The sequence below is a fragment of the Oncorhynchus kisutch genome, linkage group LG8 (genome assembly GCF_002021735.2).
Source record: "Oncorhynchus kisutch isolate 150728-3 linkage group LG8, Okis_V2, whole genome shotgun sequence".
NCBI classification, from domain to species: domain Eukaryota; kingdom Metazoa; phylum Chordata; class Actinopteri; order Salmoniformes; family Salmonidae; genus Oncorhynchus; species Oncorhynchus kisutch.
This window is the reverse complement of record NC_034181.2, coordinates 64368134-64395633: the sequence shown is the minus strand read 5'-3', so window position 1 is coordinate 64395633 and position 27500 is coordinate 64368134. Positions and strand designations below refer to the sequence as shown.

Genomic DNA, 27500 nt, shown 5'->3' with positions numbered 1-27500 from the left:
GGGCGAGATATGGATAATATAGATTATTAATGAGCTTTTGGATGGCTCTGGATACAACTCCGGGTCTGTTTGGGGCTCCATATGTCGCCTTGGACAGTTCATCTACAGCTCTCAAGTGGTTTAGCTGGCTTTGGTACTGACCCTGTGTTACTGCAGGCTGGGCAGGGCAGGGGCTCAGCGCAGCAACAGACATACAAACCCAAAGTTGTTTTTTTACCCCTCCTTAAGCTTGTGACTTCTAATGCTATTGCAAAACGTGTCAGACAGCATCAGTAAGGGAAATATGTGTAAATGACATCTGGCTTCCAGGACACTATCCTGTTGCCAGAGAGCTGAAGTAAATATTTACAGCAAAACATCAATGGAGTGTATGAACTTAAGGTGTCTGCCAGGGACTGTGAATCTAAAATATGCGTGGAGATTCTGTGTTATTCATCATCTTCCCTTAGTAAAACATATTTAATGATGGCCGTTACATGCCAGATAACAAGAATAACAACCCCAATTTGTAATTACTGCAGTTTGACAGGAGTTGCAGGATATCCAATAGTTAGGATGATTCCCAGCATGTTGGGTAGGAGGAGATGTTTGTGTTTAGAGAAATACAGCATGATACTGTAAAACACTTTGGTTCCACGGTTTATTCTCTACTATCGTGGTCTCCAATGAATCGTCCAAGCAGGCTTGCTACAAAACCTACGACTATAAATGTAATAACTAGTCTCCTAAGACTCGTAAGTTGTGCTAGTATATTGCATTTTCCAATTAAATACGCTGAAAGATAAGCTCTGTGTGAATGTTGTGTTTTTAGACTGAAGGAGAATTCATTATTTCCATGATTGATTATTTTCCTCTACGGAGAAGTACCTCCCAATGAGTGTGCACTAAATCAATTATTACAGTTTTGATTTCAGATATTTTTCAGGGACGATTTCCATATTTGAACGTGAAATAATATTAATCTTGCAAAGCTGAATCATTTCTATTGCATATATATTCTAGGACACACAATGTATAGTATTCATATATCATTACGAAATGATTTCCATAGATACAGACTGGTTAAAAGATATACAGGTGTAGGATCTTAATTTGACCAGTTTCTCACAGCAGGAGTAGTCCTGCAGCAACAGGAAATGTGATTTATTGTGTGGATTATAACAAACTGACAGTTTTGTAGGGGTTCTTAATTAAATTGTTGGTTATTACAAATCAAGTCAGACATTTTAAAGTCGAAATGACAAACTTTCGAAGTCTTTTTAAACCTTGAACACACAACAAGTTTGCATTTCCTGCTGTGCATGACATTTCCTGCAACAGGGTGAGCAGATTACTATCTGACATCTGATCCAATAATATATACAGTATATTCAATGACAAGACATCTTTGCTGCACATACATACAGTTGTGCAATGTGAAACGTTGGATGCTGACTGTGTGATTATTTTGTGAACGTTAATAAATGCTAACAAAGTCTAGGTGAATGTTTTATGTGTGAATGTATTATCTGAATGCTTTAGGAAGGGCTATGCCGTCATTGTTCTATACAGCATGTGTGAATTCCCATTCTGTATACTATATGAGTACTAGAATCTTATCGAAGCCGTGTGTGTGTGTGTGTGTGTGTCTGTGTGTGTGTGTGTGTGTGTCTGTGTGTGTGTCTGTGTGTGTCTGTGTGTGTGTGTGTGTGTGTCTGTGTGTGTGTGTGTGTGTGTGTGTGTGTGTCTGTGTGTGTGTGTGTGTGTGTGTGTGTGTGTGTGTGTGTGTGTGTGTGTGTCTGTGTGTGTGTGTGTGTGTGTGTGTGTGTCTGTGTGTGTGTGTGTGTGTGTGTGTGTGTGTGTGTGTGTGTGTGTGTGTGTGTGTGTGTGTGTAACACGGTTATACTCACTGGCATGGTCTGTCCGCCGTGCAGGCTGTTGATGGCCGCCTGTGCTTCTGCGTGGCTGGAGAACTTGACAAAGGCACATCCTGCACACACACGCGCCCACACCGATAGACAGGGGGAGGGAGGGAGAGAGAGAGAGAGAGAGAGAGAGAGAGAGAGAGAGAGAGAGAGAGAGAGAGAGAGAGAGAGAGAGAGAGAGAGAGAGAGAGAGAGAGAGAGATGCAGCGTCAGAGAGCTGGCCTTGAGTAAGGCAAAAACATTCATTACCATTATTTTCATGTTATCTAGTTTGTTAATGTATTCTGCCATTTGTGTTTTCAGTGCATAACTCTGAATAAATCATTCTAATTGTAGTGAAGGCATTAGCTGCATGGAACATCCTGTCCCTCGCCCATTTCTAATTCCACCCCTCTATGCCGGAGCACAGGAGCAACAGCATCTACCACCGAGCCTTGGTTGTGATTATTCATCTGTTTAATATTTACACATTGTGATCTGTGTGCAGTCTATCATAAAACAGATTATGATGACAAAGGCAGAGTATTGTAATCTGCCTATCTGCCAGTATCTTTGCTTGTGTATATTTTTCTACTAAGGGCTTTGCTCAAGGGGCATTCAAATCATCTTAAATCTGTTGCCTGGTTTATGCAAAAATCTCATGGAACAGAAAAAAAAACTGAAGGTAACATTCTTGGGGTTTCAAATAATTATCTTCTGATTTCGATCACCATAATATGTTAAACAAGATTTAATGTATAAAAATGTATGCACATGGTTAAAAAGAAACTCACAAATATGTAGCTATTCCAAGGATAAATTGTCTTAACATATTCTGATCTGTCAAAATGTACATGTTTATTGAGGGAGAGATAATAAAACAGAGAAAGACTATGCACAATAAAGAAAGTGTTGTACTGTATAAAAGTGTTGAACTGTATGAAAGTGTTGAACTGTATGAAAGTGTTGTACTGTCTAAAAGTGTTGTACTGTATGAAAGTGTTGTAGTGTATAAAAGTGTTTATACTGTATAAACGTGTTATACTGTATAAAAGTGTTGAACTGTATAAAAGTGTTGTACTGTCTAAAGGTGTTGAACTGTATGAAAGTGTTGTACTGTCTAAAAGTGTTGTAGTGTATAAAAGTGTTGTGCTGTATGAAAGTGTTGTACTGTATAAAAGTGTTGTAGTGTATAAAAGTGTTGTACTGTATAATAGTGTTATACTGTATAAAAGTGTTGAACTGTATAAAAGTGTTATACTGTATAAAAGTGTTATACTGTATAAAAGTGTTGAACTGTATGAAGTGTTGTACTGTATAATAGTGTTATACTGTATAAAAGTGTTGAACTGTATAAAAGTGTTATACTGTATAAAAGTGTTATACTGTATAAAAGTGTTATACTGTATAAAAGTGTTGAACTGTATAAAGTGTTGTACTGTCTAAAAGTGTTGTATTGTATAACAGTGTTGTACTGTTTAAGTGTTGTACTGTATACAAGTGTTGTACTGTTTAAGTGTTGTACTGTATAAAAGTGTTATAATGTATAAAAGCTTTACACTGTATAAAAGTGTTATACTGTATAAAAGTGTTGTACTGTTCAAAAGTGTTGTACTGTTTGAAAGTGTTATACTGTATAAAAGTGTTGTACTGTATAAAAGTGTTGAACTGTATAAAAGCGTTACACTGTATAAAAGTGTTGTACTGTATAAAAGTGTTGAACTGTATAAAAGCGTTACACTGTATAAAAGTGTTGTACTGTATAAAAGTGTTGAACTGTATAAAAGCGTTATACTGTATAAAAGTGTTGTACTGTATAAAAGTGTTGAACTGTATAAAAGCGTTACACTGTATAAAAGTGTTGTACTGTATAAAAGTGTTGTACTGTATAAAAGTGTTGTACTGTATAAAAGTGTTGTACTGTCTAAAAGTGTTGTACTGCCTAAAAGTATTGTACTGTATAAAAGTGTTGAACTGTATAAAGTGTTGTACTGTCTAAAAGTGTTGTATTGTATAACAGTGTTGTACTGTTTAAGTGTTGTACTGTATACAAGTGTTGTACTGTTTAAGTGTTGTACTGTATAAAAGTGTTATAATGTATAAAAGCTTTACACTGTATAAAAGTGTTATACTGTATAAAATTGTTGTACTGTTCAAAAGTGTTGTACTGTTTGAAAGTGTTATACTGTATAAAAGTGTTGTACTGTATAAAAGTGTTGAACTGTATAAAAGCGTTACACTGTATAAAAGTGTTGTACTGTATAAAAGTGTTGAACTGTATAAAAGCGTTACACTGTATAAAAGTGTTGTACTGTATAAAAGCGTTACACTGTATAAAAGTGTTGTACTGTATAAAAGTGTTGAACTGTATAAAAGTGTTATACTGTATAAAAGTGTTGTGCTGTATAAAAGTGTTGTACTGTATAAAAGTGTTGTACTGTATAAAAGTGTACTGTATAAAAGTGTTATACTGTATAAAAGTGTTGTAGTGTATAAAAGTGTTATACTGTATAAAAGCGTTACACTGTATAAAAGTGTTGTACTGTATAAAAGTGTTGTACTGTATAAAAGTGTTGTACTGTATAAATGTGTTGTACTGTCTAAACGTGTTGTATTGTATAAAAGTGTTGTACTGTATAAAAGTGTTGTACTGTATAAAAGTGTTGTACTGTATAAAAGTGTTGTACTGTATAAATGTGTTGTACTGTCTAAACGTGTTGTACTGTATAAAAGTGTTGTACTGTATAAAAGTGTTATACTGTATACAAGTGTTATACTGTATAAAAGTGTTGTACTGTATAAAATTGTTGTACTGTCTAAAAGTGTTATACTGTATAAAAGTGTTATACTGTATAAAAGTGTTATACTGTTTAAAGTGTTGAACTGTATAAAAGTATTGTACTGTATAAAAGTGTTGTACTGTATAAAAGTGTTATACTGTATAAAATTGTTGTACTGTATAAAAGTGTACTGTATAAAAGTGTTATACTGTATAAAAGTGTTGTAGTGTATAAAAGTGTTATACTGTATAAAAGCGTTACACTGTATAAAAGTGTTGTACTGTATAAAAGTGTTGTACTGTATAAAAGTGTTGTACTGTATTAATGTGTTGTACTGTCTAAACGTGTTGTACTGTATAAAAGTGTACTGTATAAAAGTGTTATACTGTATAAAAGTGTTGTGCTGTATAAAAGTGTTATACTGTATAAAAGTGTTGTACTGTATAAAAGTGTACTGTATAAAAGTGTTGTACTGTATAAAAGTGTACTGTATAAAAGTGTATACTGTATCAAAGTTTTGTACTGTTTAAAAGTGTTATACTGCATAAAAGCGGTATACTGTAAAAAAGTGTTGTACTGTATAAAGTGTTGTACTGTTTGAAAGTGTTATACTGCATAAAAGCGGTATACTGTATAAAAGTGTTGTACTGTATAAAAGCGTTGTACTGTATATTTAAATTAGCCTATATTGAGCACTTTAAATTCCATAGGTGCATTTTACTGCAGGCTTCATCCCAGTCATATTATGCAAAATGATTTCTTCTAGTTTAGACTCCTTCTTATCACTGTCTTCTGGAGGCAGCTCGTGTCTGGTTACTAGATAGCTAATTAACTACATAGGTAATTAACTCATCTGGTTTCATATGGACCTTTCTTACCGGAGCAGGACCAGTGTGTAAGACAGACAGCATTTTTCAAGCTTTTAAAAAACAGCTGATACCCGTTTAGAAAGCTTTCAACAATCCAATTAGAAGTGTTTATATACATTTATTCATCATCAATTCCCCGCAGGGGCACAGATGATTCATTTAAATTACAATGGCTGATAGCTACACCCAAGAGAAACACTGGCCCATTCACTTAGGCATTCTAAAACAGCCATCCAGCATCCCTGTGTAGACAAATGAATCATTTCCTCAACCAAATCAAATGTGGCCATGAATGGAGTTACATACACTGGCTGCATATAAACAATTTCCCCCTGTCACCTTGGCAATCTGTGCTCCATCAACATGATCAATGTTGTATGTAGACATGTGAAAATGTAATTCTAATGTAATATAACGTTTTCTAAACGTAAATGGGAACTCGGCTGCGTGGGTAAGTTAGCATGTGTTCAAAAAGTGGTTGGTAGACAAGTCACAAAGGGCTTTGATTTCACCGTGGCCCCCCGTGGCCCCCTTGCTCTCCCTTCTCTGGCACTCCCCTCTGCTTTGGAAGCTAAAGGTCCCTTTTTCCTCCAACTGGAGCGAGGGAGGGAGGCAGCAGCCGTCTGGGGGACTGGAGCGAGGGAGGCAGCAGCCGTCTGGGGGACTGGAGCGAGGGAGGGAGGCAGCAGCCGTCTGGGGGACTGGAGCGAGGGAGGGAGGCAGCAGCCGTCTGGGGGACTGGAGCGAGGGAGGGAGGCAGCAGCCGTCTGGGGGACTGGAGCGAGGGAGGGAGGCAGCAGCCGTCTGGGGGACTGGAGCGAGGGAGGGAGGCAGCAGCCGTCTGGGGGACTGGAGCGAGGGAGGGAGGCAGCAGCCATCTGGGGGACTGGAGCGAGGGAGGGAGGCAGCAACCGTCTGGGGGACTGGAGCGAGGGAGGGAAGCAGCAGCCGTCTGGGGGACTGGAGCGAGGGAGGGAGGCAGCAGCCGTCTGGGGGACTGGAGCGAGGGAGGGAGGCAGCAGCCGTCTGGGGGACTGGAGCGAGGGAGGGAGGCAGCAGCCGTCTGGGGGACTGGAGCGAGGGAGGGAGGCAGCAGCCGTCTGGGGGACTGGAGCGAGGGAGGGAGGCAGCAGCCGTCTGGGGGACTGGAGCGAGGGAGGGAGGCAGCAGCCGTCTGGGGACTGGAGCGAGGGAGGGAGGGAGGCAGCAGCCGTCTGGGGGAACGTTTGATTGCACGCCTCTGTTTGAGGGAACAAAAGCGTTTAACCTTTGTAGTGGAAATAATAAAGGGAGTTTGTTCTGGAAACTCAAAGAGCCCAGCTTTCGTTTCCAGGTCCTAGATGGCATACTGTTGGTTGTCAACCTCCATCCCCAACATCCACCTAGCTAACAAGGCTGGCCCTGGCAGTGATTAAGCCCTGGTGTCCCGGCTCAGCTCAGCCCGACTGGAGGCAGGGCAGACTGAGAATCGCTGCGATTGGCAAACAACAGGTATTTAAACATGTGGGGCTCTCAACACCCCCCACTGACTGAGGCAGCGAACGTAGCGGCATGTGTGTGTAGACTTGCTTCCCCTGACCTAGAAAAAAAGCCTGGATAGGTTTAGGACCCGGAGCATGAAGTTCTCAAAAGAATTGGAAGTGAAGCTAGACTCATAAATTATAGTGCACAGTCAGTCAAGGTTTTTGAATGTGATGGTTGAGAATAAAACATTTTTTTTAAAGACTGCATTATTTTCAAGCTAGCTGGAGGTTCTGTGTTGCCTTTTGAATTCCCAAGGAAAATAATGTATGCAGGAATTCCATCAGGCAGAATGGATGACATTTATAACACAACTTAATTATAGACCTAAAAACCATCTCTCTGTTATTCCTGACAATTCCTCGCTCCATTCAACTCTGGCAGCAAGTGTTTCACTTTGAGAGTACAGGGCTGCCATACAGAGATGGATGTCAAACATCTTGGCCTTTTTATTGGGTTGAAAAGACGCTGAAAGCCTCCGAGTGGCATACATTTACATCAACAGGGGACAAAGGCTCCATAATGGAATAGAGAGCACTGTCAATTTCAAGATCTGTTTCATTTGACTGATGGGACCATGTCTAGTGGTACTGATTTGCTGCCACCGTCTCCTTAACGATGCCATGGGATTGTTGCACAACTGGCTCTGGTCAGAGCAGTCAGTCAAACCCTTCTCTCAGTCACCTGGAGGCCAAACAACTGGGACAGTCTGTAAGTAACAGACAACACCTATGGTACACAACTACAGATCTTAGCACAACAATGAGAGAGACATAAAGCAAGATGAAGAAAAGAGCTGGTGATGTAAAACTGGTGATGAGAAGGGTATAGAGAGTAGTATCGAGAGAAGAGAGGAGTGCTACAGTGGCTGGCAAATGAGTGAAAGAGAGAACGAGTGAACGAGGGAGCTCCCTGGTTCCCGTCTGACCCAGCAGGAGCACACAGCACTGGGCTTATTTCATTTTATGGGCTGTCAATCAGAGCCAGGCAGGCAGCGGGAGCGGCCCGGGGAGAGGGAGCAGGGAGCAGGCCTTTGGGGAACGCAGAACAATAGAGCCCGGATCAACAGAGAGCGGAGCAGATGTACACACCGATAGTCACATGGCTCAATATAGGCAGCCTTTCTCTTGAATGTACTTGGAAGCTGCACATTATCAAACCTCCCACTTTCTCACACATCTATTTCACACATTCAGCTATTTAATATAGGAGGCGAGAGAGAGAGAGAGAGAGAGAGAGAGAGAGAGAGAGAGAGAGAGAGAGAGAGAGAGAGAGAGAGAGAGAGAGAGGTAGGTAGGTAGGTAGGTAGGTAGGTAGGTAGGTAGGTAGGTAGGTAGGTAGGTAGGTAGGTAGGTAGGTAGGTAGGTAGGTAGGTAGGTAGGTAGGTAGGTAGGTAGGAGAGAGAGAGAGTGCACCCCAAAGCTCGTTGCTTATCAGAGGAAATAACATGGCTTGTGGTCTATGAGACAGACCCATCAAACGATAGGAGGAAGACACACTGCTGGGTATGAACAAACCTTGAATCAAACATCCATAGCCATCTTTCACTTTGTTATGATTCAATGGACTTCATAGCAGCTGTGCCGTTGTTGTGTTTTGGTGAATACTGCTCGACTGTTTTTGTTGTGAGTGGCAGGGGTAAAAGCCAGGGAAAGACTGATTTATTTACAGTAGGACATTATCGTCGACAAACGTCTCTAGGGAGGGATGACAGGGATGTGGGAAACAAACATAATTACACCCCACCGCCTTTCTGATAACAGGATGAGGAGGAGGAAGGGAGTTGGAGGGAAGAGGAGGAGGTGTTTGCAATGTGTTTGTTGAGTACGAGTCTAGGGAAAGTGAATGGTGTGAGGAATGGGGACTACAAAGGGAGAGCTGGAGAAGGAGGGAGTGAAGAGAGAGAGGTGTGGAGAGAAAAGATAGATAGGTGAGAGGAAGGAGGTGTGATGCTGTATGTGTAGGGGAGGTATAAGGAGAAGGTGAGAGAAAGAAGTGGAATGGACAGGATATACAGAACGGTAAGGGGAAGGTAAGGCCAGGGGAGAAGAGGAGGGTGAGCGAGTGAGTGGATGAGAGTGGGAAGGGGACAGGTGAAGTGAGGGAATATACAGGGTGAGGGAGAGGGAGGAGGAGAAGGAGAGAGAGTAGAGAGAGATAGAAAGGGGAAATAGAGGGAGCGAGTGTGTGTGAGAGAGAGAAAGAGAGGGGGAGAAAGAGGGGAGTAGAGAGCAAGAGACAGCGGGAAGGAGACAGGTAAGAAGAGAGAGAGGGAGTAGAGAGGCAAAGAGGAAGTGAGGTGTGTGGGCAGACGCTGACCCTTACTGGCCCCATCAGGCCCTCTCAGGACGGTGCACTCCTCGATCTGGCCGAAGGTCTCAAAGAGCCGCCGGACGTCCTCCTCGCTCTGCTGCTTCCCAAGCATCCCCACAAACAGCTTCCTGTCTTCTGGAGGGAAACCGGGGGAGAGGAGGAGAGGAGGGAAAGAAAGAAGGAGAGAGAACACAAACAAATGCTACAGCTGATGGCACCCTTCTGCTGAGTCTGTGAGGACCACCTCAGTAGGAAACTCAAAACACTCCCCGTCGTCATCAGGCACACTGGTGTTCTGTTGTTGTTGTTGTGTGGTTTCCCTGGGAGGAAGACATAATCCTGTCTCCACTGAGCTATTCTAGTAGATAGAGCTGCCTGTAGTGTCTGGGTGATGTTTGATACAGATGTTGTTTGGAGTGCTGTTACTGTCAAGCAGCAGTAATACATGAAGATAAGAGCTCCAGTATAGCATAGTAGTGTATATAGTATACAGTGTATAGTGTATAGTGTTGCCTGTACAGCTGTTGTACAGCTGTATCCTGTGTTGACCTATACCCTCCCCTCCCTAGCCCGCTTTGACACGGCTAGTCCTGCTGGCCAGACGGGGGCGCTGTGACTACGATGTATGGCTTCTATACCTCCAGATCTGGCCAGTCAGAAGGGAGGATTTTTCTAATTAATCTCCCCTGGCATTAGACAGAACATTCATCTTCTTTACCTTCTTCTACATTATGCATTTCCTATTCGACTGTGTTGTGGAATGGAATGGCTACTAGCAAGAACCCATCCCCAGAACTGATGGAACGTGGCAGGGAGAGGAAGACGAGTTCATTGGAAATGACACTGTTGATCTTCAGCGTGAGTCATTTGACCGCGTTGGGGAGGGAGCGGTGGGGGGAAGACGAGGGGCGAGAGCATCACCCGGCCCTGGACAGATGTGACATCTCCTGTACCTGCCAGGTACCATTAGACACAGTTGGTCTAAAAATAAAGCTAGGGGAACCTCAGATCCTGTTACATTCCTGTAAAGTTCAAATGAGACACGTGCCTGGCTGCTTCCCGCTTCAACACACAAATGAGCACATGCATAATCAGCATGCCCTGCCGGCCTGCCCGACGGCGTGCCGCTCTTACTATGGCTGGCGGTGTCAGAGCTTCATCTTAAAGTGGAAGCCCTGTTGCTAGTCACGATCACACTCATCTGATCACGTCTCACACGGACCCAGACTCCCACTGACCCAGCCATACATACAGGGAGTGTATTAGGTAGTGTGTACTAGGTAGTTGTTGCGGAATTGTTAGATTACTTGTTAGATATTACTGCACTCTCGGAACTAGGAGCACAAGCATTTCGCTACACTCGCAATAACATCTGCTATCCATGTGTATGTGACCAATAATTTGATTGATACACTGACCCAGCCTCACACAGACCCCGCCTCGCAAGGACCCAGCCTCAAACTTCAAACGTCATGGCCCCAGCCTCTCACTCCTACATGACCATCTGCTGTAATAACTGGCCTCATACATTCTCCTGCTCCTACACATTAATCTACAGCAGTCACGCCTCACACATCACCGTCACACACCCAGCAGCCATCTCTCTACTCATTAAAGCTCCTCTATAGGTCCTTGGCCTGATAGGCCAGAGGAGAACAGGGTACACAGTGTGTGGTCATGGGGACTGGCTGGATGGGGACTAGATGATATACACAGATGATACAGTCTTATACTCAGCTGGCCCCTCCCTGGGTTTTGTGTTACAACAAAGCCTTCTTAGTGTCCAACAAGCTTTCTCTGCCCTTACTTAACCTTATTCTGAACACCTCCAAAACAAAGGTCATGTGGTTTGGTAAGAAGAATGTCCCTCCCCCCACAGGTGTGATTACTACCTCTGAGGGCTTAGAGCTTGAGGTAGTCACCTCATACAAGTACTTGGGAGTATGACTAGACGGTGCACTGTCCTTCTCTCAGCATATATCAAAGCTGCAGGCTAAAGTTAAATCTAGACTTGGTTTCCTCTATCGTAATCGCTCCTCTTTCAACCCAGCTGCCAAACTAACCCTGATTCAGATGACCATCCTACCCATGCTAGATTACGGAGACTTCATTTATAGATCGGCAGGTAAGGGTGCTTTCGAGCGGCTAGATGTTCTTTACCATTCGGTCATCAGATGTGCCACCAATGCTCCTTATAGGACACATCACTGCACTCTATACTCCTCTGTAATCTGGTCATCTCTGTATACCCGTCGCAAGACCCACTGGTTGATGCTTATTTATAAAACCCTCTTAGGCCTCACTCCCCCCTGTCTGAAATATCTACTCCAGCCCTCATCCTCCACATACAACACCCGTTCTGCCAGTCACATTCTGTTAAAGGTCCCCAAAGCACACACATCCCTGGGTTGCTCGTCTTTTCAGTTTGCTGCAGCTAGCGAATGGAACGAGCTGTAACAAACACTCAAACTGGACAGTTTTATCTCAATCGCTTCATTCAAAGACTCAATCATGGACACACTTACTGACAGATGTGGCTGCTTTGCGTAATGTATTGCTGTCTCTACCTTTGTGCTGTTGTCTGTGCCCTTTAATGTTTGTACTCTGTTTTGTGGTGCTACCATGTTGTGCTGCTGCCTTGTTGTGTTGTTACCATGGTGTTGTCATGTTGTGTTGCTACCATGCTGTGTTGTCATGTGGTGCTGCCATGCTATGTTGTTGTCTTAGGTCTCTCTTTATGTAGTGTTGTGTTGTCTCTCTTGTAGTCATGTGTGTTTTGTCCTATATTTAATTTAATTTATTTTATTTTTAATCCCAGCCCCTGTCCCCGCAGGAGGCCTTTTGCCTTTTGGTAGGCCTTCATTGTAAATAAGAATTTGTTCTTAACTGATTTGCCTAGTTAAATAAATTATATTTAAAAAAAAGAGCTGACCAAAAAATAAACCAGGAGAGGACAGGATATGGGTCTCAGCTGGGATGCATTCACAGCTTTCAGCTCACAGAGCAGTTCAGGACAGGTGTTTGTCTGGAATGAGTCAGAGCTTCAGAGATGAGACAAAAGGTGAGACTTGAGTGGCTCCCAGAACACACCTGACTCCATTTGGATTGTCTCTCTCTCTCTCTCGGTCATCAGACGTTTCATTGGGGTGTCACTATCAGGCCTTAATGGTAGAAGTGCACTTTTACAGGCCTCCTGTGGCCTCTTACTGTTTTGGGACAAAGACTAATTTCCAACCGGGGCCTGAGGAGGTCTAATGATAGCTTTACAAGGCTAATTAACTAGCCATGAGTGAGGTAATGAACTTTTCAAACATGCAAACTGAAGAAATAAATGACACCCGGCAAAAGCGTTACAGGAGAGTGAGAGCTCTTCTGAGCCTTCCTCTGGGAGGGAGGAACGGCCGGAGCGAGAAGATTGAATTTGGAGCCGATATCTTTTCATTGCCTGACCTAAGCACTCTTCTCCTCTCCTCTCGCCGAGCCGGCCGGCCCACCGCACCGCACACCCTGGCCAGAGTATGAATCGCTATTAATTAGTCCATTTTGCACCTGTCTCCAAAGCAGCACGTTATTGGATCTGCAAGGTTCCTCTACTCTTATGGCCACTCGGAGGCTTTTAAAGTGCATTTATGATTATGAATAAATAACCAGCGATGCTCACTACTCTGCATAACGAGATGTCTAGCCTCCAGAACAGACTGAGAGAGTTCTTCATAAAAGTGTGTGTGGAGGGGGGAAATCAATGAGTATACAGTTAAAGTACAATCCTGCATTATAATCCAGATTAAAGTGAATGCTTCACTATGCAGAACACTTAGGATTTAACTGACATGGATACTTGACCCGACTGTCTGTCTGACCCCTCTCCTCCATACTCATCTATCACAGAGAGATCCTAGCCCCTCTTACCCCTGTCTATAAATTAGCCCTGATAGAACAGGAGCCCTGCTATAACAGGTGATCTGTACTGTGAATGAGGCTCCACTCAGTAGCCACCCATGTAATCGACATGGTCCTTCCTCCCCACTGCGTAACATTAAACATGAGTGTCTGTATGAGAAACAGAGAAAGAGAGAGGTAGAGAGATGGATAGCTAGGTTTGTGTGCTACAGTGTCCAACTGACTGCACGCACGCACGCACACACACACACACACACACATACTATCCTCCACTCGTCTGTCTCTCCGCAGCTGTTCATTGCTTGACTGAAGGTAGGTGTAATTGTGTGGGATATAGGGCTGTGTCAGTCTGAGATGGCATGTCCAGTCTGAGATGGCATGTGGACGGCCCCATTTTAGGAATGCAAATAGAAGAGAAGATCAAAGTTATCAAAACACAACTGACATCTGACAATCGCTTGTCTCAGGAAGCCTTTTCATTCCAGCGCCCGGTGTATTAAAAATTAATGGATTTTGCACAGATGCCATATGCTGTCAAGATTGATGCTCCTCTCTCTGGATTAAAGTGCTACTTTTGTTGTAGGGTGCAGTGTGTCTGGCTCGGTATTCTCTCTCTCTCTGCACGCCCGTAGTCTCTGCACGCACGTACTCTCTCTCTCTGTCTCTGTCTCTCTCTCTCTCTCTCTCTCTCTCTCTCTCTCTCTCTCTCTCTCTCTCTCTCTCTCTCTCTCTCTCTCTCTCTCTCTCTCTCTCTCTCTCTCTCTCTCTCTCTCTCTCTCTCTCTCTCTCTCTCTCTCTCTCTCTCTCTCTCTCTCTCTCTCTCTCTCTCTCTCTCTCTCTCTCTCTCTCTGTCACACACAGGGTGGGGAATGAGCTGTTGAGAAACCTTTTTCCTTCTGGTTGCAAATAAATGCCGCCCTAGAAACAATTAGTCTCATGCTCGACTAAAGTGTTAGTGGTTGACATGTTTTTTGAATGCCTCATTGCCATATCACGTAAAGTGTGCTGCTCACGCTGACCGTGTGTGTGTGTGCTGTGCTCTGAAAGCATGGACAGCTGCACCAAACGATAAAAGCTTCCTGCTAGGCCTCTGGGTTCATTTCAAGCACACAGTAATGTTTCAGGCATCACATCAGATGGGTTATTGTGCTGATGGCTCATTATTGGACCTGACGCTGCATGGCACACGGCTGCTGCCTGCAAGGCTCTGCCATGGTGGGATCAGACCCCACTCTATAGCCTAACCCCACCCCTACATACAGCCCCCAGTACTGTAGCCCTGCTGCTCTACTGCAACCCCAGCTCCAGCTCCAGCTTCATCTTCAGCTTCCGGTCCAGCCCTATACCCCAGTTCTATATAAAGTCCCCAGCACCAACTCCAGCCCTGCTCCTCAGCCCTATACCCCAGCTCTATATAAAGTCCCCAGCTCCAGCCCTGCTCCTCAGCCCTATACCCCAGCTCTATATAAAGTCCCCAGCACCAGCTCCAGGCCTGCTCCAGAGGCCCTATACCCCAGCTCTATAAAAAGTCCCCAGCACCAGCTCCAGCCCTGCTCCTCAGCCCTATACCCCAGCTCTATATAAAGTCCCCAGCTCCAGCCCTGCTCCTCAGCCCTATACCCCAGTTCTATATAAAGTCCCCAGCACCAACTCCAGCCCTGCTCCTCAGCCCTATACCCCAGCTCTATATAAAGTCCCCAGCTCCAGCCCTGCTCCTCAGCCCTATACCCCAGCTCTATATAAAGTCCCCAGCCCCAGCTCCAGCCCTGCTCCTCAGCCCTATACCCCAGCTCTATATAAAGTCCCCAGCACCAGCTCCAGCCCTGCTCCTCAGCCCTATACCCCAGCTCTATATAAAGTCCCCAGCACCAGCTCCAGCCCTGCTCCTCAGCCCTATACCCCAGCTCTATATAAAGTCCCCAGCTCCAGCCCTGCTCCTCAGCCCTATACCCCAGCTCTATATAAAGTCCCCAGCTCCAGCCCTGCTCCTCGGCCCTATACCCCAGCTCTATATAAAGTCCCCAGCACCAGCTCCAGCCCTGCTCCTCAGCCCTATACCCCAGCTCTATATAAAGTCCCCAGCACCAGCTCCAGCCCTGCTCCTCAGCCCTATACCCCAGCTCTATATAAAGTCCCCAGCTCCAGCCCTGCTCCTCAGCCCTATACCCCAGCTCTATATAAAGTCCCCAGCTCCAGCCCTGCTCCTCAGCCCTATACCCCAGCTCTATATAAAGTCCCCAGCTCCAGCCCTGCTCCTCAGCCCTATACCCCAGCTCTATATAAAGTCCCCAGCTCCAGCCCTGCTCCTCAGCCCTATACCCCAGTTATATATAAAGTCCCCAGCTCCACACCCAGCTCCAGCCCTGCTCCTCAGCCCCATACCCCAGCTCTATATAAAGTCCCCAGCTCCACACCCAGCTCCATCTCCAGCTCTCTCCCCAGATTCAGCCTGGCCTGCTGTAATGCTGATGAAGATCCATCTGACTGACCCATAGTCTCTTAACTGATAGGCCTAATCTGATAAATGCCAGAACATTATTCAACATAGTGAGGCAGTAAATATAATCATCAGAAGGGAAGGAATATTCAAATTGTCACCGTATCAGGCATTTTATTTAACTAGGCAAGTCAGTTAAGAACAAATTCTTATTTACATTTACAATGACAGCCTCCCTGGGAAGAGTGGGTTAACTTCCTCGTTCAGGGGCAGAACAATAGATTTTTACCTTGCCAGTTCAGGGATCTGATCCAGCAACCGTACAGTTACTGGCCCAATGCACTAACCACTAGGCTACCTCCCGCAGGAGGAGTGACGACAGGATCCAGGCCCCCTGCTTGTAAATGCATAACTCGTATTGCAAGGAATTTCACTTTAATTTACTCAGAAGCACAAGGAGGGCCTTTCGTTGCGACTTTCAAAAACAATCACAGAACAACGGAAGAAATGTGGTGAAATTGCCTGTTCCAATTTCTTTCCAAATATTTAAACTCCATTTATTTTTTCTTATACAATTTGGGTGTATGTTTTCTCATGGCATGGCCCTATCATACAGGTGCTGTAACAAAGCAATTTAATTTAATGCCCAGCCAACCTTGAGCTACTACACTGTATTCCCTGCACCTCTGACAAACTGGGTGTGTGCCGCCCTTCCGGGCTCTTTCTGACTTTTCAAAGTTTTGCATGTTTCGTGTCCAGAGGCGGAGAGAAATCTTTTGGCTTCATTTGCATGTAAAGTGGAGCACGGTCCTCAGTGGGTGTTGAGGTGCCTCCAGACAGCCCCTCCCCAGCGGCCTGGCAGCCTGCTACATATCAGCCCTCACTCTTCCCTATCTGCTGGGTGGGGCATGACAGCACACTGCACAAGAGCTTGAGGTCCTGTCAATCTCTCACCTCCCAGACTGGGGTCATCCTTCAGAGATGCACGCTGAGAAGAGGAAGCGCCCAGGCAAGGACGAACACAGAGCAAAAAAAAAGGATAGCTCCTCAGGATGCCGTAGGGCCGAGTGCAACCCAGACAGAAACTACAAACCTTGATACACACTCTAGTCAAACTGCATCTATGTAAAGATACACAGAGACTCAAATGCTACATTATCAGGTAGAAAAATACAGAATGGAGGAACTATAATGTTACATTATCAGGAAGATGCATAGATAATGTTGGGACAAGGACAAGGGACAAGGACAATAATTCGTTTTCCTATCCACAATGAGCCAATAGATCTGCAGGATCATGCACCGTCTGGTCCCACAATGGTGGGACTCTAATGTTATATTATCAGGTAGACACATACAGAATGGTGGGATTCAAATTCTACATGATCAGGTAGACAGATACAGAATGGTAGGACTCTAATGCAAAATTTTCCCACCATTTTGTATGTGTCTGCCTGATAATGTAGCATTAGAGTCCCACCATTGTGGGACCAGACGGTGCATAATCCTGCAGATCTATTGGCCCATCGTGGATAGGAAAACTAATTATCTGGGCCATCTATTAGAATGAGACTTTTAGATGTCTTTTAACCATCTGTCAGTCTGGTGTGTTTCTTCTATTACAAAAGATGAACATACAGTGGCTTGTGAAAGTATTCACCCCCGTTGGCATTTTTCCTACTTTGTTGACTTACAACCTGGAATTAAATAGATTAGATTATTATTAAATAGATTTTTTGGAGGGTTTATATCATTTGATTTACACACCATGCCTACCACTTTGAGGATTCAAAATATTTATTATTTTGAAAAAAAAAAAAAGAAATAAGACAACAAAAAAACAGAAAACTTGAGCGTGCATAACTATTCACTCCCCCAAAGTAAATACTTTGTAGAGCCACTGGAATATTTCCCCATTCTTCAAGGAAAAACTGCTCCAGCACCTTCAAGTTTGATGGGTTCCTCCTGGTGTACAGCAATCTTTAAGTCATACCACAGAATCTCTATTGGATTGAGGTCTGGGCTTTGACTAAGCCATTCCAAGACATTTACATTTTCCCCCTTAAACCACTCAAGTGTTGCTTTAGCAGTATGCTTAGGGTCATTTTCCTGCTGGAAGGTGAACCTCTGTCCCAGTCTCAAATCTCTGGAAGACTTAAACAGGTTTCCCTCAAGAATTTCCCTGTATTTACCACCATCCATCATTCCTTCAATTCTGACCAGTTTCCCAGTCCCTGCTGATGAAAAACATCCCCACAGAATGATGCTGCCACCACCATGCTTCACTGGGGATGGTGTTCTCAGGGTGATGAGAGGTGATGGGTTTGCACCAGACATAGCATTTTCCTTGATGGCCAAATAGTCCAATTTTAGTCTCATTTGACCAGAGTATCTTCTTCCATATGTTTGGAGAGTCTCCCACATGCCTTTTGGCGAACACCAAACATTTTTTTTTTTCTTTAAGCAATGTTTTTTTTCTGTCCACTCTTCCGTAAAGCCCAGCTCTGTGAAGTGTACGGCTTAAAGTGGTCGTATGGACAGATACTCCAATCTTCGCTGTGGAGCTTCGCAGCTCCTTCAGGGTTATCTTTGGTCTCTTTGTTGCCTCTCTGAATAATGCCCTCCTTGCCTGGTCCATGAGTTTTGGTGGGCTGCCCTCTCTTGGCAGGTTTGTAGTGGTGTCATATTCTTTCACATTTTTTTGAATTTAATGGTGCTCCGTGGGATGTTCAAAGTTTTGAATCTTTTTTTATTACCCAACCCTGATCTGTACTTCTCCACAACTTTGTCGCTGACCTGTTCAGAGAGCTCCTTGGTATTCATGGTGTCGCTTGCTTGGTGGTGCCCCTTGCTCAGTGGTGTTGCAGACTCTGGGACCTTTCAGAACAGGTGTATATTTTCTGAGATCATGTGACAGATCATGTGACACTTAAATAAAGTCCACCCGTGTGCAATCTAACTAATTATGTGACTTCTGAAGGTAATTGGTTGCACCAGATCTTATTTAGGGGATTCATAGCAAAGGGGGTGAATACATATTCACACACCACTTTTCCATTTTTATTTTTTTTTATTTTTTCCATTTCACTTCACCAATTTGGACTATTTTGTGTATGTCCATTACATGAAATCCAAATAAAAATATATTTACATTACAATACAACAAAATAGGAAAAATGCCAAAGGGGGTGAATACTTTTGCAAGGCACTGTACACTGTAGAGCAGTGTTTCCCAGCTCCAGTCCTCCAGTACCCCCAACAGACACATTTCTGTTGTAGCTTCAGACAACCGCACTTGATTTCACTTGTCAATTAATCATAAAGCCCTCAATGAGTCAAATCAGGTCAGTTTGTCCGGGACTACAACAAAAATGTGTCCTGTTCGGGGTACTGGAGGACTGGAGCTGGTAAACACTGCAGAGAGAGCATGGAGATTAGACTAAAAGGTCAATGCAGATGGAGGTGTGTGTGTGTTAGAGAAGCGTAATGAGTGAATAGGAGGGAGGCATTCTGTCTTCTCCTAGTTAATAAAGGGAGGGAGAGAGGGCACTTGATACTGATCCACCATCCTTGTCCTCATCAGCATGGCCTCTCTCCATTCTACTACGTTGGCCATGGCTGGATGGCTACAGGAGGAGTGGGACCTGGAGCCTGCAGATTGTGTTTAGATAATGGCCATCTCCAATCATAGATAACATGGCTTCATCTTTTCTTCAAACACAGCAGCAGACAAGGTCAGGGGGAAGAGATTCCTAGATGGAGAGGAGGAGATAAGGAAGGGGTGCTTCCCAAATGATTTAATGCTGAGATTCGCTCAGCTAACCCATCACCCTCCGTTAGCTTCTCATCCTGCCAACCCCAGCTCTCCATCTCCCTCACTCCCTCCTTTTTTCTCTGGGCCTTGCTCTGGAGCTCTCTCTATCACTAGCTCTATCCCTCCCTTCTCTATCCACTTCCCCAGCCCCGTTTGGATTGAGGCAAATTGCTTGGGTTTAAAGTAGAGATATGAGACACTTTCTATTCAAGCACTGTCCACATAGCAGAAGAGCAGAGGCACCCTGCTTCAATTGTCTCGCCATATCTCCCAATTGAAATCATGACTTGATCAAGTTTAAAATAAAGGCTGGGTTGTAACACGAGATAAAGATGGACTTGGAGGGAGAGGAGTGGAGAGGAGTGCTGGTTGACTCAGAGCAGCAACGTGACAATAGATTTAAAGTTTGAAAAGCCTCCTCGCATCCCATCCTCCTATTCTATTTGATAATGCAAAGGAGAAATAAATAACCCATGAGTCATTCTAATAGACGGCCCAGAGAATTCGTTTTCCTATCCACAATGGGCCAATAGATATGCAGGATTATGCGTCGTCTGGTCCCACAGTCAGTTCCTGTGCCAAACTTTTACTAGCGCTCCTGACACATCTCTATCCCTGGAGAGAGGACAGCTCTCTGGGGGAGGGGGAGGCAGGAAGGAGGGAGAGGGAGGCAGGGGGGTGTACGAACGTCTCTAAACCCACTAATGGGCCGTAATGCCTGCAGAAGCACGTAACCGAGACACCTTTGCGACTCCTCATGACAGATAATTGCTGATGTCTTGTATGTGATAAATGTCTCCATTCCATGGGGGCAGAAGTCTCGGCGCAAGCGCACGTCCCACTACTAACCAATCTGCAGCTATACCCTGGTGGGAATACTGTCTACCTGGTTGGGCTGGCCTCCCTCTATCTGCTCTGACTGAGACACACATGCATGCACACGCACGTGAACACACACACACGCACGTGAACACACACAGACACGCACGTGAACACACACACACACACAGAGGGAGAGATGAATCCCTTTCCTACCCAGGGCTGTCTACTATGAAGTCGAGGCCTTCATAGTAAATCTAATTTCATTATCAGCTGAGGCTACACTTTACCTGCCTGCCCTGTCTGATGACTTCCTGTTGCCATTAACGCTCGATATCTCTGTTGGGTCCTGGCCTGTCTGATGACTTCCTGTTGCCATTAACGCTCGATATCTCTGTTGGGTCCTGGCCTGTTGTCGTGCTCACATTTCATTCAGCACCACGCCGTGTCCTATATTCTGTCTGCCGTCCCCAACACAATGTTCCTGTGACAGACTGACTAGCTAGAGAACAGAACTGGGCTGGCTGGCATAGAGCGCCCTCTGTATTTCATTCACTCGGTCTGTATTTTTCCTCTTTCTATCCCTCTCCTCTCCGGCTAGAGAAAGAGTAGTAATTGATATCGGTGCCCATCCATCCTTCCTCCCTTAAACCAGAGATCCAATTTATCTCTGTGAATATGCCGATTGGCTCCCGCCCAGGTCTTGTCCGTCAGACTTTGCCTGTTTTTAGATGGTCGTTAATTAAAGTTCTAAATAGGAGAGCGAGTGTGTGTCAGGGAACTGGGAAATGGGCCGGCTGATTCACACATCTTGACCACGTAAATCACCAAACTGGCTCAGTCTGGGTCTAATCTTACCCTGGCTGGCTGTGGTGTAACTCAGAAGGCTGGGATACATATAATGTATCTGACCCTCACAGTGTAGACGCACACTGGGTCAATTAGATGTAATTATGCCACATGTAAATCTGTAACTGGCTTAATCTGCATTAACCCCGATAATGTTACAAATGGCTTTGGAATGATCTAGTCAATCACACTGTCATTCTGGCTAGGGCCAAGCTGGCGGGTGGCTCTTCAGCTCTGTGTAAAAACCTTCATTCTGTTTTGTGATTTGGTGTTAAAGGCCTAAACCCAAAATCACGGATAATTTATAAACATGTCTGACTACTAACTACACTCTCTCCTCTGTCTATTTTATATGCTGTCAAAATAACAAATCTGAGTTGTACGATTGACCTGGCAGAGCAAAGTGGATGGGTATGACTGTCCTGGTGTTGACTGGTAAAGCCTATTCAGGACCTCTGAAGTGTGGCTGTGTGGGGGTGAAGAGGGGGGAAGAGGAAGGATATGAAGGTGCATGGAAGGGGGGGGTTAATTCCCAGTTGCTCTCATCTGTAACCAGGCTGAGCTGTCACTCTGAGGACAGTGAGGAGGAATAGGTCCTCACCCAACCTCTCCTCCTCCGGCTCCTCACTCGACTTTGAACCTCTCAGAGTGACAGTGAACCTGACACAGCCCCTCTCTGTTGGTCCGGCCAGCACAGATGGGAAGTCAATAGAGGCGAGTGACCTATATTAACGGCTACTCTGCAAACTCCCAGTGTGTCCCTACTGAGAGCAGAATATTAAGGTGTGCGGAGGAGTGGAGGGGTGGAGGGGTGGAGGGGTGGAGGAGTGGAGGAGGGGAGGGGTAGAGGAGTGGAGGAGGGGAGGGGTAGAGGAGTGGAGGGGTGGAGGGAGGAGTGAAGGGAGGGAGGGAAGGAGGGAGTAGGAGTGAAAAGAGGGAAGGGACAACCAGGAGAAGGTTAATTACCTCCTCGTCCTTCGCTGTCGGCTGGCTTCACCTGGATGGGCCGGTTCATCTGCAAAGAGAGGAGAAAACACCTGGGTTAGTGTGGCCACCTGGGGACATCCACTACAACCACTACCAGGAGGAAAGGGGACAGAGTGGTGTTCATGGGCCTGTAGTTCTTGTCCTGACTCACTGGAGCATCGGATAAACAACACAAACAGTGCGTTGCTCTGTTCTGTTCTGGTAAAGAAGAAGAGGAGAATGTGTGAGCTTTGAGTTTGATGCCAGCATGCCTAATTAATCCAGGGCCTTGGCCTCCGGAGATGCCTGGTTCCCCCTCACAGTTCAGCAGAATTAGCACTTTTCAATGACAGAGTCACACTGGTTGTCAGATGGCATGAGGAGATTAATGCCATTACATCACCCACTATCACCCCACAGAGAGAGGTCTTCTCTGGCTGCCCTGAGCTTCCTGTCTCCTCCCTACTTCCCTCTGTCCCTTACAGCCATGCCCTGCCCAGCTCTATACACATCCTCTCTCCCTCTCTCCCTCTGTCCCTCCCTCTCCTCATTCCCTCTCTCTTTTCAACCCTTACCCTTCTATGACTTGCCCTGCCCTGTCCAGCTCTACACTTCCTACCTCCCCAACCACTACCACCGCCACCCCTCCCCTCAGGACCAGATCCAAGCGTCGTGACCAGTATCCTGCTGCTTTGCTCTGGTCAGCCAAGCCCACCCCAGACACACTGGCTGTTGAAAGCCACACACAAAAACACTTCCAAGAAACACATAAAGTACTGTAAAAAGGTTAGAAGTTCAAATCAATAAACAACCTCTGAAGATACAGTCCAGAGAGGAAAAAGCTTAGCAGCGCCAAGCCCAACATTAGAAGGGCTTTTAAAACGCCTGCTGTGAATAAAAACTCCCATGGCTCTCTTTGCCCCCTGAACACAGTTCCATCTCTCTCAGGAGTATGACATGTAAAAAAAAAAGAAGCTTCAAAGCCTTTGACTGTATAAAACAAGACAAATATCTTCCTATTCCCCTGGATGAATAGTGTGGGGGTAAAGGTCAGTGTTGAGAGGCTCTGTGCTTAGTGAGGGCAGCCTTCCATGAGTGGTGTATTGGCTGTGTCTCCTGGAGACTGCAGTAGACCCTGGGCACTGGGTCTGTCTCTTCTACATAGGGCATGAGGACAGGACCAGTGTGTTTGTCACTGAGCAGCGCAGTGCAGGGCTGCCCACTCCCATCAGTCAGGTTCACTATGGCTGAAAGGCTTAAGGCCGTGGTACACTAGACAGCAGTTGACATGAGCCCAGACGTCATGAGTCAAATATAAACTAGAGACTAAACGACGTGGAGGGATATATATACCTTTATTTATTACACCAGAATACACCAGAATACACCGTGGTGCTGGACCAAAGGGTAACACACAGACACGCTAATGTCAACACTTACAGGCCATGAGTTGGAGATAACACAGATCTATTGTTGTCTTATCCCAAGGCCGGCTGCAACACTATGACTATGAGAATACTAACTCATGAGAGCAACAGATGAGTTGTCACTGGATCCCATGCATATCCCATATAAACCATTCAGTATAGTTCTGTTTGAGGGATACTGTACTGTGAGTGGTGGAACTGGGCATTGTCTGAATGGGAGCACAGAAGACAAATTGTGGTTAGAGCCTGGAGGGTTTAAGATAAAGTGACTGGGGGCTGTGGCGGACAGATGGGGGACTTGGGGAGTTCCAGATGTTGTGACTAGAAGCCTTTCATTTTCTCCGCTGGTTTGTTTGGAGTGAAGGAGGAGGGTGGTGGAGAACCGCAACACTCTTGGATGGATGGAGTAGTGGTGTTAGGGAGAGTTAGAGGATGGAGAGGTGGTGTTAGGGAGAGTTAGAGGGTGGAGTGGTGGTGTTAGGGAGAGTTAGAGGATGGAGTGGTGGTGTTAGGGAGAGTTAGAGGATGGAGTGGTGGAGTTAGGGAGAGTTAGAGGATGGAGTGGTGGTGTTAGGGAGAGTTAGAGGATGGAGTGGTGGTGTTAGGGAGAGTTAGAGGATGGAGTGGTGGAGTTAGGGAGAGTTAGAGGATAGAGTGGTGGTGTTAGGGAAGTTATATGATGGAGTGGTGGTGTTATGAAGAGTTAGAGGATAGTGTGGTGGTGTTAGGGAGAGTTAGATGATGGAGTGGTGGTGTTAGGGAGAGTTAGAGGATGGAGTGGTGGTGTTAGGGAGAGTTAGAGGATGGAGTGGTGGAGTTAGGGAAGTTATATGATGGAGTGGTGGTGTTAGGAAGAGTTAGAGGATGGAGTGTTGGTGTTAGGGAGAGTTAGAGGATGGAGTGGTGGAGTTAGCGAAGTTAGATGATGGAGTGGTGGAGTTAGGGAGAGTTAGAGGATGGCGTGGTGGAGTTAGGGAAGTTAGATGATGGAGTGGTGGTGTTAGGGAGAGTTAGAGGATGGAGTGATGGAGTTAGGGAAGTTAGATGATGGAGTGGTGGAGTTAGGGAGAGTTAGAGGATGGAGTGGTGGAGTTAGGGAAGTTAGATGATGGAGTAGTGGAGTTAGGGAGAGTTAGAGGATAGTGTGGTGGAGTTAGGGAAGTTATATGATGGAGTGGTGGTGTTAGGAAGAGTTAGAGGATGGAGTGGTGGAGTTAGGGAAGTTATATGATGGAGTGGTGGTGTTAGGAAGAGTTAGAGGATGGAGTGGTGGAGTTAGGGAGAGTTAGAGGATGGAGTGTTGGTGTTAGGGAGAGTTAGAGGATGGAGTGGTGGAGTTAGCGAAGTTAGATGATGGAGTGGTGGAGTTAGGGAGAGTTAGAGGATGGCGTGGTGGAGTTAGGGAAGTTAGATGATGGAGTGGTGGTGTTAGGGAGAGTTAGAGGATGGAGTGATGGAGTTAGGGAAGTTAGATGATGGAGTGGTGGAGTTAGGGAGAGTTAGAGGATGGAGTGGTGGAGTTAGGGAAGTTAGATGATGGAGTAGTGGAGTTAGGGAGAGTTAGAGGATGGAGTGGTGGAGTTAGGGAGAGTTAGAGGATGGAGTGGTGGTGTTAGGGAAGTTAGATGATGGAGTGGTGGAGTTAGGGAGAGTTAGAGGATAGAGTGGTGGAGTTAGGGAGAGTTAGAGGATGGAGTGGTGGTGTTACGGAGAGTTAGAGGATGGAGTGGTGGTGTTAGGGAGAGTTAGAGGATGGAGTGGTGGTGTTACGGAGAGTTAGAGGATGGAGTGGTGGTGATAGGGAGAGTTAGAGGATGGAGTGGTGGTGTTAGGGAGAGTTAGAGGATAGTGTGGTGGAGTTAGGGAAGTTAGATGATGGAGTGGTGGTGTTAGGGAAGTTAGATGATGGAGTGGTGGTGATAGGGAGAGTTAGAGGATAGAGTGGTGGAGTTAGGGAGAGTTAGAGGATAGTGTGGTGGAGTTATGGAAGTTAGATGATGGAGTGGTGGTGATAGAGAGAGTTAGAGGATAGAGTGGTGGTGTTAGGGAAGTTATATGATGGAGTGGTGGTGTTATGAAGAGTTAGAGGATAGTGTGGTGGTGTTAGGGAGAGTTAGATGATGGAGTGGTGGTGTTAGGGAGAGTTAGAGGATGGAGTGGTGGTGTTAGGGAGAGTTAGAGGATAGTGTGGTGGAGTTAGGGAAGTTATATGATGGAGTGGTGGTGTTAGGAAGAGTTAGAGGATGGAGTGGTGGAGTAGGGAGAGTTAGAGGATGGAGTGTTGGTGTTAGGGAGAGTTAGAGGATGGAGTGGTGGAGTTAGCGAAGTTAGATGATGGAGTGGTGGAGTTAGGGAGAGTTAGAGGATGGAGTGGTGGTGTTAGGGAAGTTAGATGATGGAGTGGTGGTGTTAGGGAGAGTTAGAGGATGGAGTGATGGAGTTAGGGAAGTTAGATGATGGAGTGGTGGAGTTAGGGAGAGTTAGAGGATGGAGTGGTGGAGTTAGGGAGGTTAGATGATGGAGTAGTGGAGTTAGGGAGAGTTAGAGGATGGAGTGGTGGAGTTAGGGAGAGTTAGAGGATGGAGTGGTGGTGTTAGGGAAGTTATGATGGAGTGGTGGAGTTAGGGAGAGTTAGAGGATAGAGTGGTGGAGTTAGGGAAGTTATATGATGGAGTGGTGGTGTTAGGGAAAGTTAGAGGATGGAGTGGTGGTGTTAGGGAGAGTTAGAGGATGGAGTGGTGGTGTTAGGGAGAGTTAGAGGATAGAGTGGTGGTGTTAGGGAGAGTTAGAGGATGGAGTGGTGGTGTTACGGAGAGTTAGAGGATGGAGTGGTGGTGTTAGGGAGAGTTAGAGGATGGAGTGGTGGTGTTACGGAGAGTTAGAGGATGGAGTGGTGGTGATAGGGAGAGTTAGAGGATGGAGTGGTGGTGTTAGGGAAGTTATATGATGGAGTGGTGGTGTTAGGGAGAGTTAGAGGATGGAGTGGTGGTGTTAGGGAGAGTTAGAGGATGGAGTGGTGGTGTTAAGGAGAGTTAGAGGATGGAGTGGTGGAGTTAGGGAAGTTATATGAGTCTTCTTTACTGAAGACTCATCTCTTCAGTGGGTCATATGATTGAGTGTAGTCTGGCCCAGGAGTGGGAAGGTGAACGGAAAGGCTCTGGAGCAACGAACCGCCCTTGCTGTCTCTGCCTGGCCGGTTCCCCTCTTTCCACTGGGATTCTCTGCCTCTAACCCTATTACAGGGGCTGAGTCACTGGCTTGCTGGGGCTCTCTCATGCCGTCCCTGGAGGGGGTGCGTCACCTGAGTGGGTTGATTCACTGTTGTGGTCATCCTGTCTGGGTTGGCGCCCCCCCCTTGGGTTGTGCCGTGGCGGAGATCTTTGTGGGCTATACTCAGCCTTGTCTCAGGATGGTAAGTTGGTGGTTGAAGATATCCCTCTAGTGGTGTGGGGGCTGTGCTTTGGCAAAGTGGGTGGGGTTATATCCTTCCTGTTTGGCCCTGTCCGGGGGTGTCCTCGGATGGGGCCACAGTGTCTCCTGACCCCTCCTGTCTCAGCCTCCAGTATTTATGCTGCAGTAGTTTATGTGTCGGGGGGCTGGGGTCAGTTTGTTATATCTGGAGTACTTCTCCTGTCCTATTCGGTGACCTGTGTGAATCTAAGTGTGCGTTCTCTAATTCTCTCCTTCTCTCTTTCTTTCTCTCTCTCGGAGGACCTGAGCCCTAGGACCATGCCCCAGGACTACCTGACATGATGACTCCTTGCTGTCCCCAGTCCACCTGGCCATGCTGCTGTTCCAGTTTCAACTGACCTGAGCCCTAGGACCATGCCCCAGGACTACCTGACATGATGACTCCTTGCTGTCCCCAGTCCACCTGGTCATGCTGCTGCTCCAGTTTCAACTTCCACCTGACTGTGCTGCT

At 45.8% G+C, this 27500-nt stretch overlaps 1 protein-coding gene across 15 annotated transcripts in view; it reads right to left on the bottom strand.

Annotated features, from left to right (window-relative positions):
• LOC109895264 (CUGBP Elav-like family member 4) overlaps window positions 1-27500 on the bottom strand; it is a 177784-nt gene that overhangs the window by 42633 nt on the left and 107651 nt on the right. For 12 of the 15 annotated variants that reach the window (XM_031830841.1, XM_031830844.1, XM_031830849.1 and 9 more), the window contains exons 3-5: window positions 22152-22200; window positions 9373-9501; window positions 1890-1969 (exon numbers count right to left, since the gene is read on the bottom strand). In XM_031830841.1, the coding sequence (XP_031686701.1) occupies window positions 1890-1969; window positions 9373-9501; window positions 22152-22200 (258 nt within the window). The remainder of the gene's footprint in view (window positions 1-1889; window positions 1970-9372; window positions 9502-22151; window positions 22201-27500) is intronic. The other 3 variants (XM_031830843.1, XM_031830854.1, XM_031830855.1) reach the window with 1 other exon arrangement.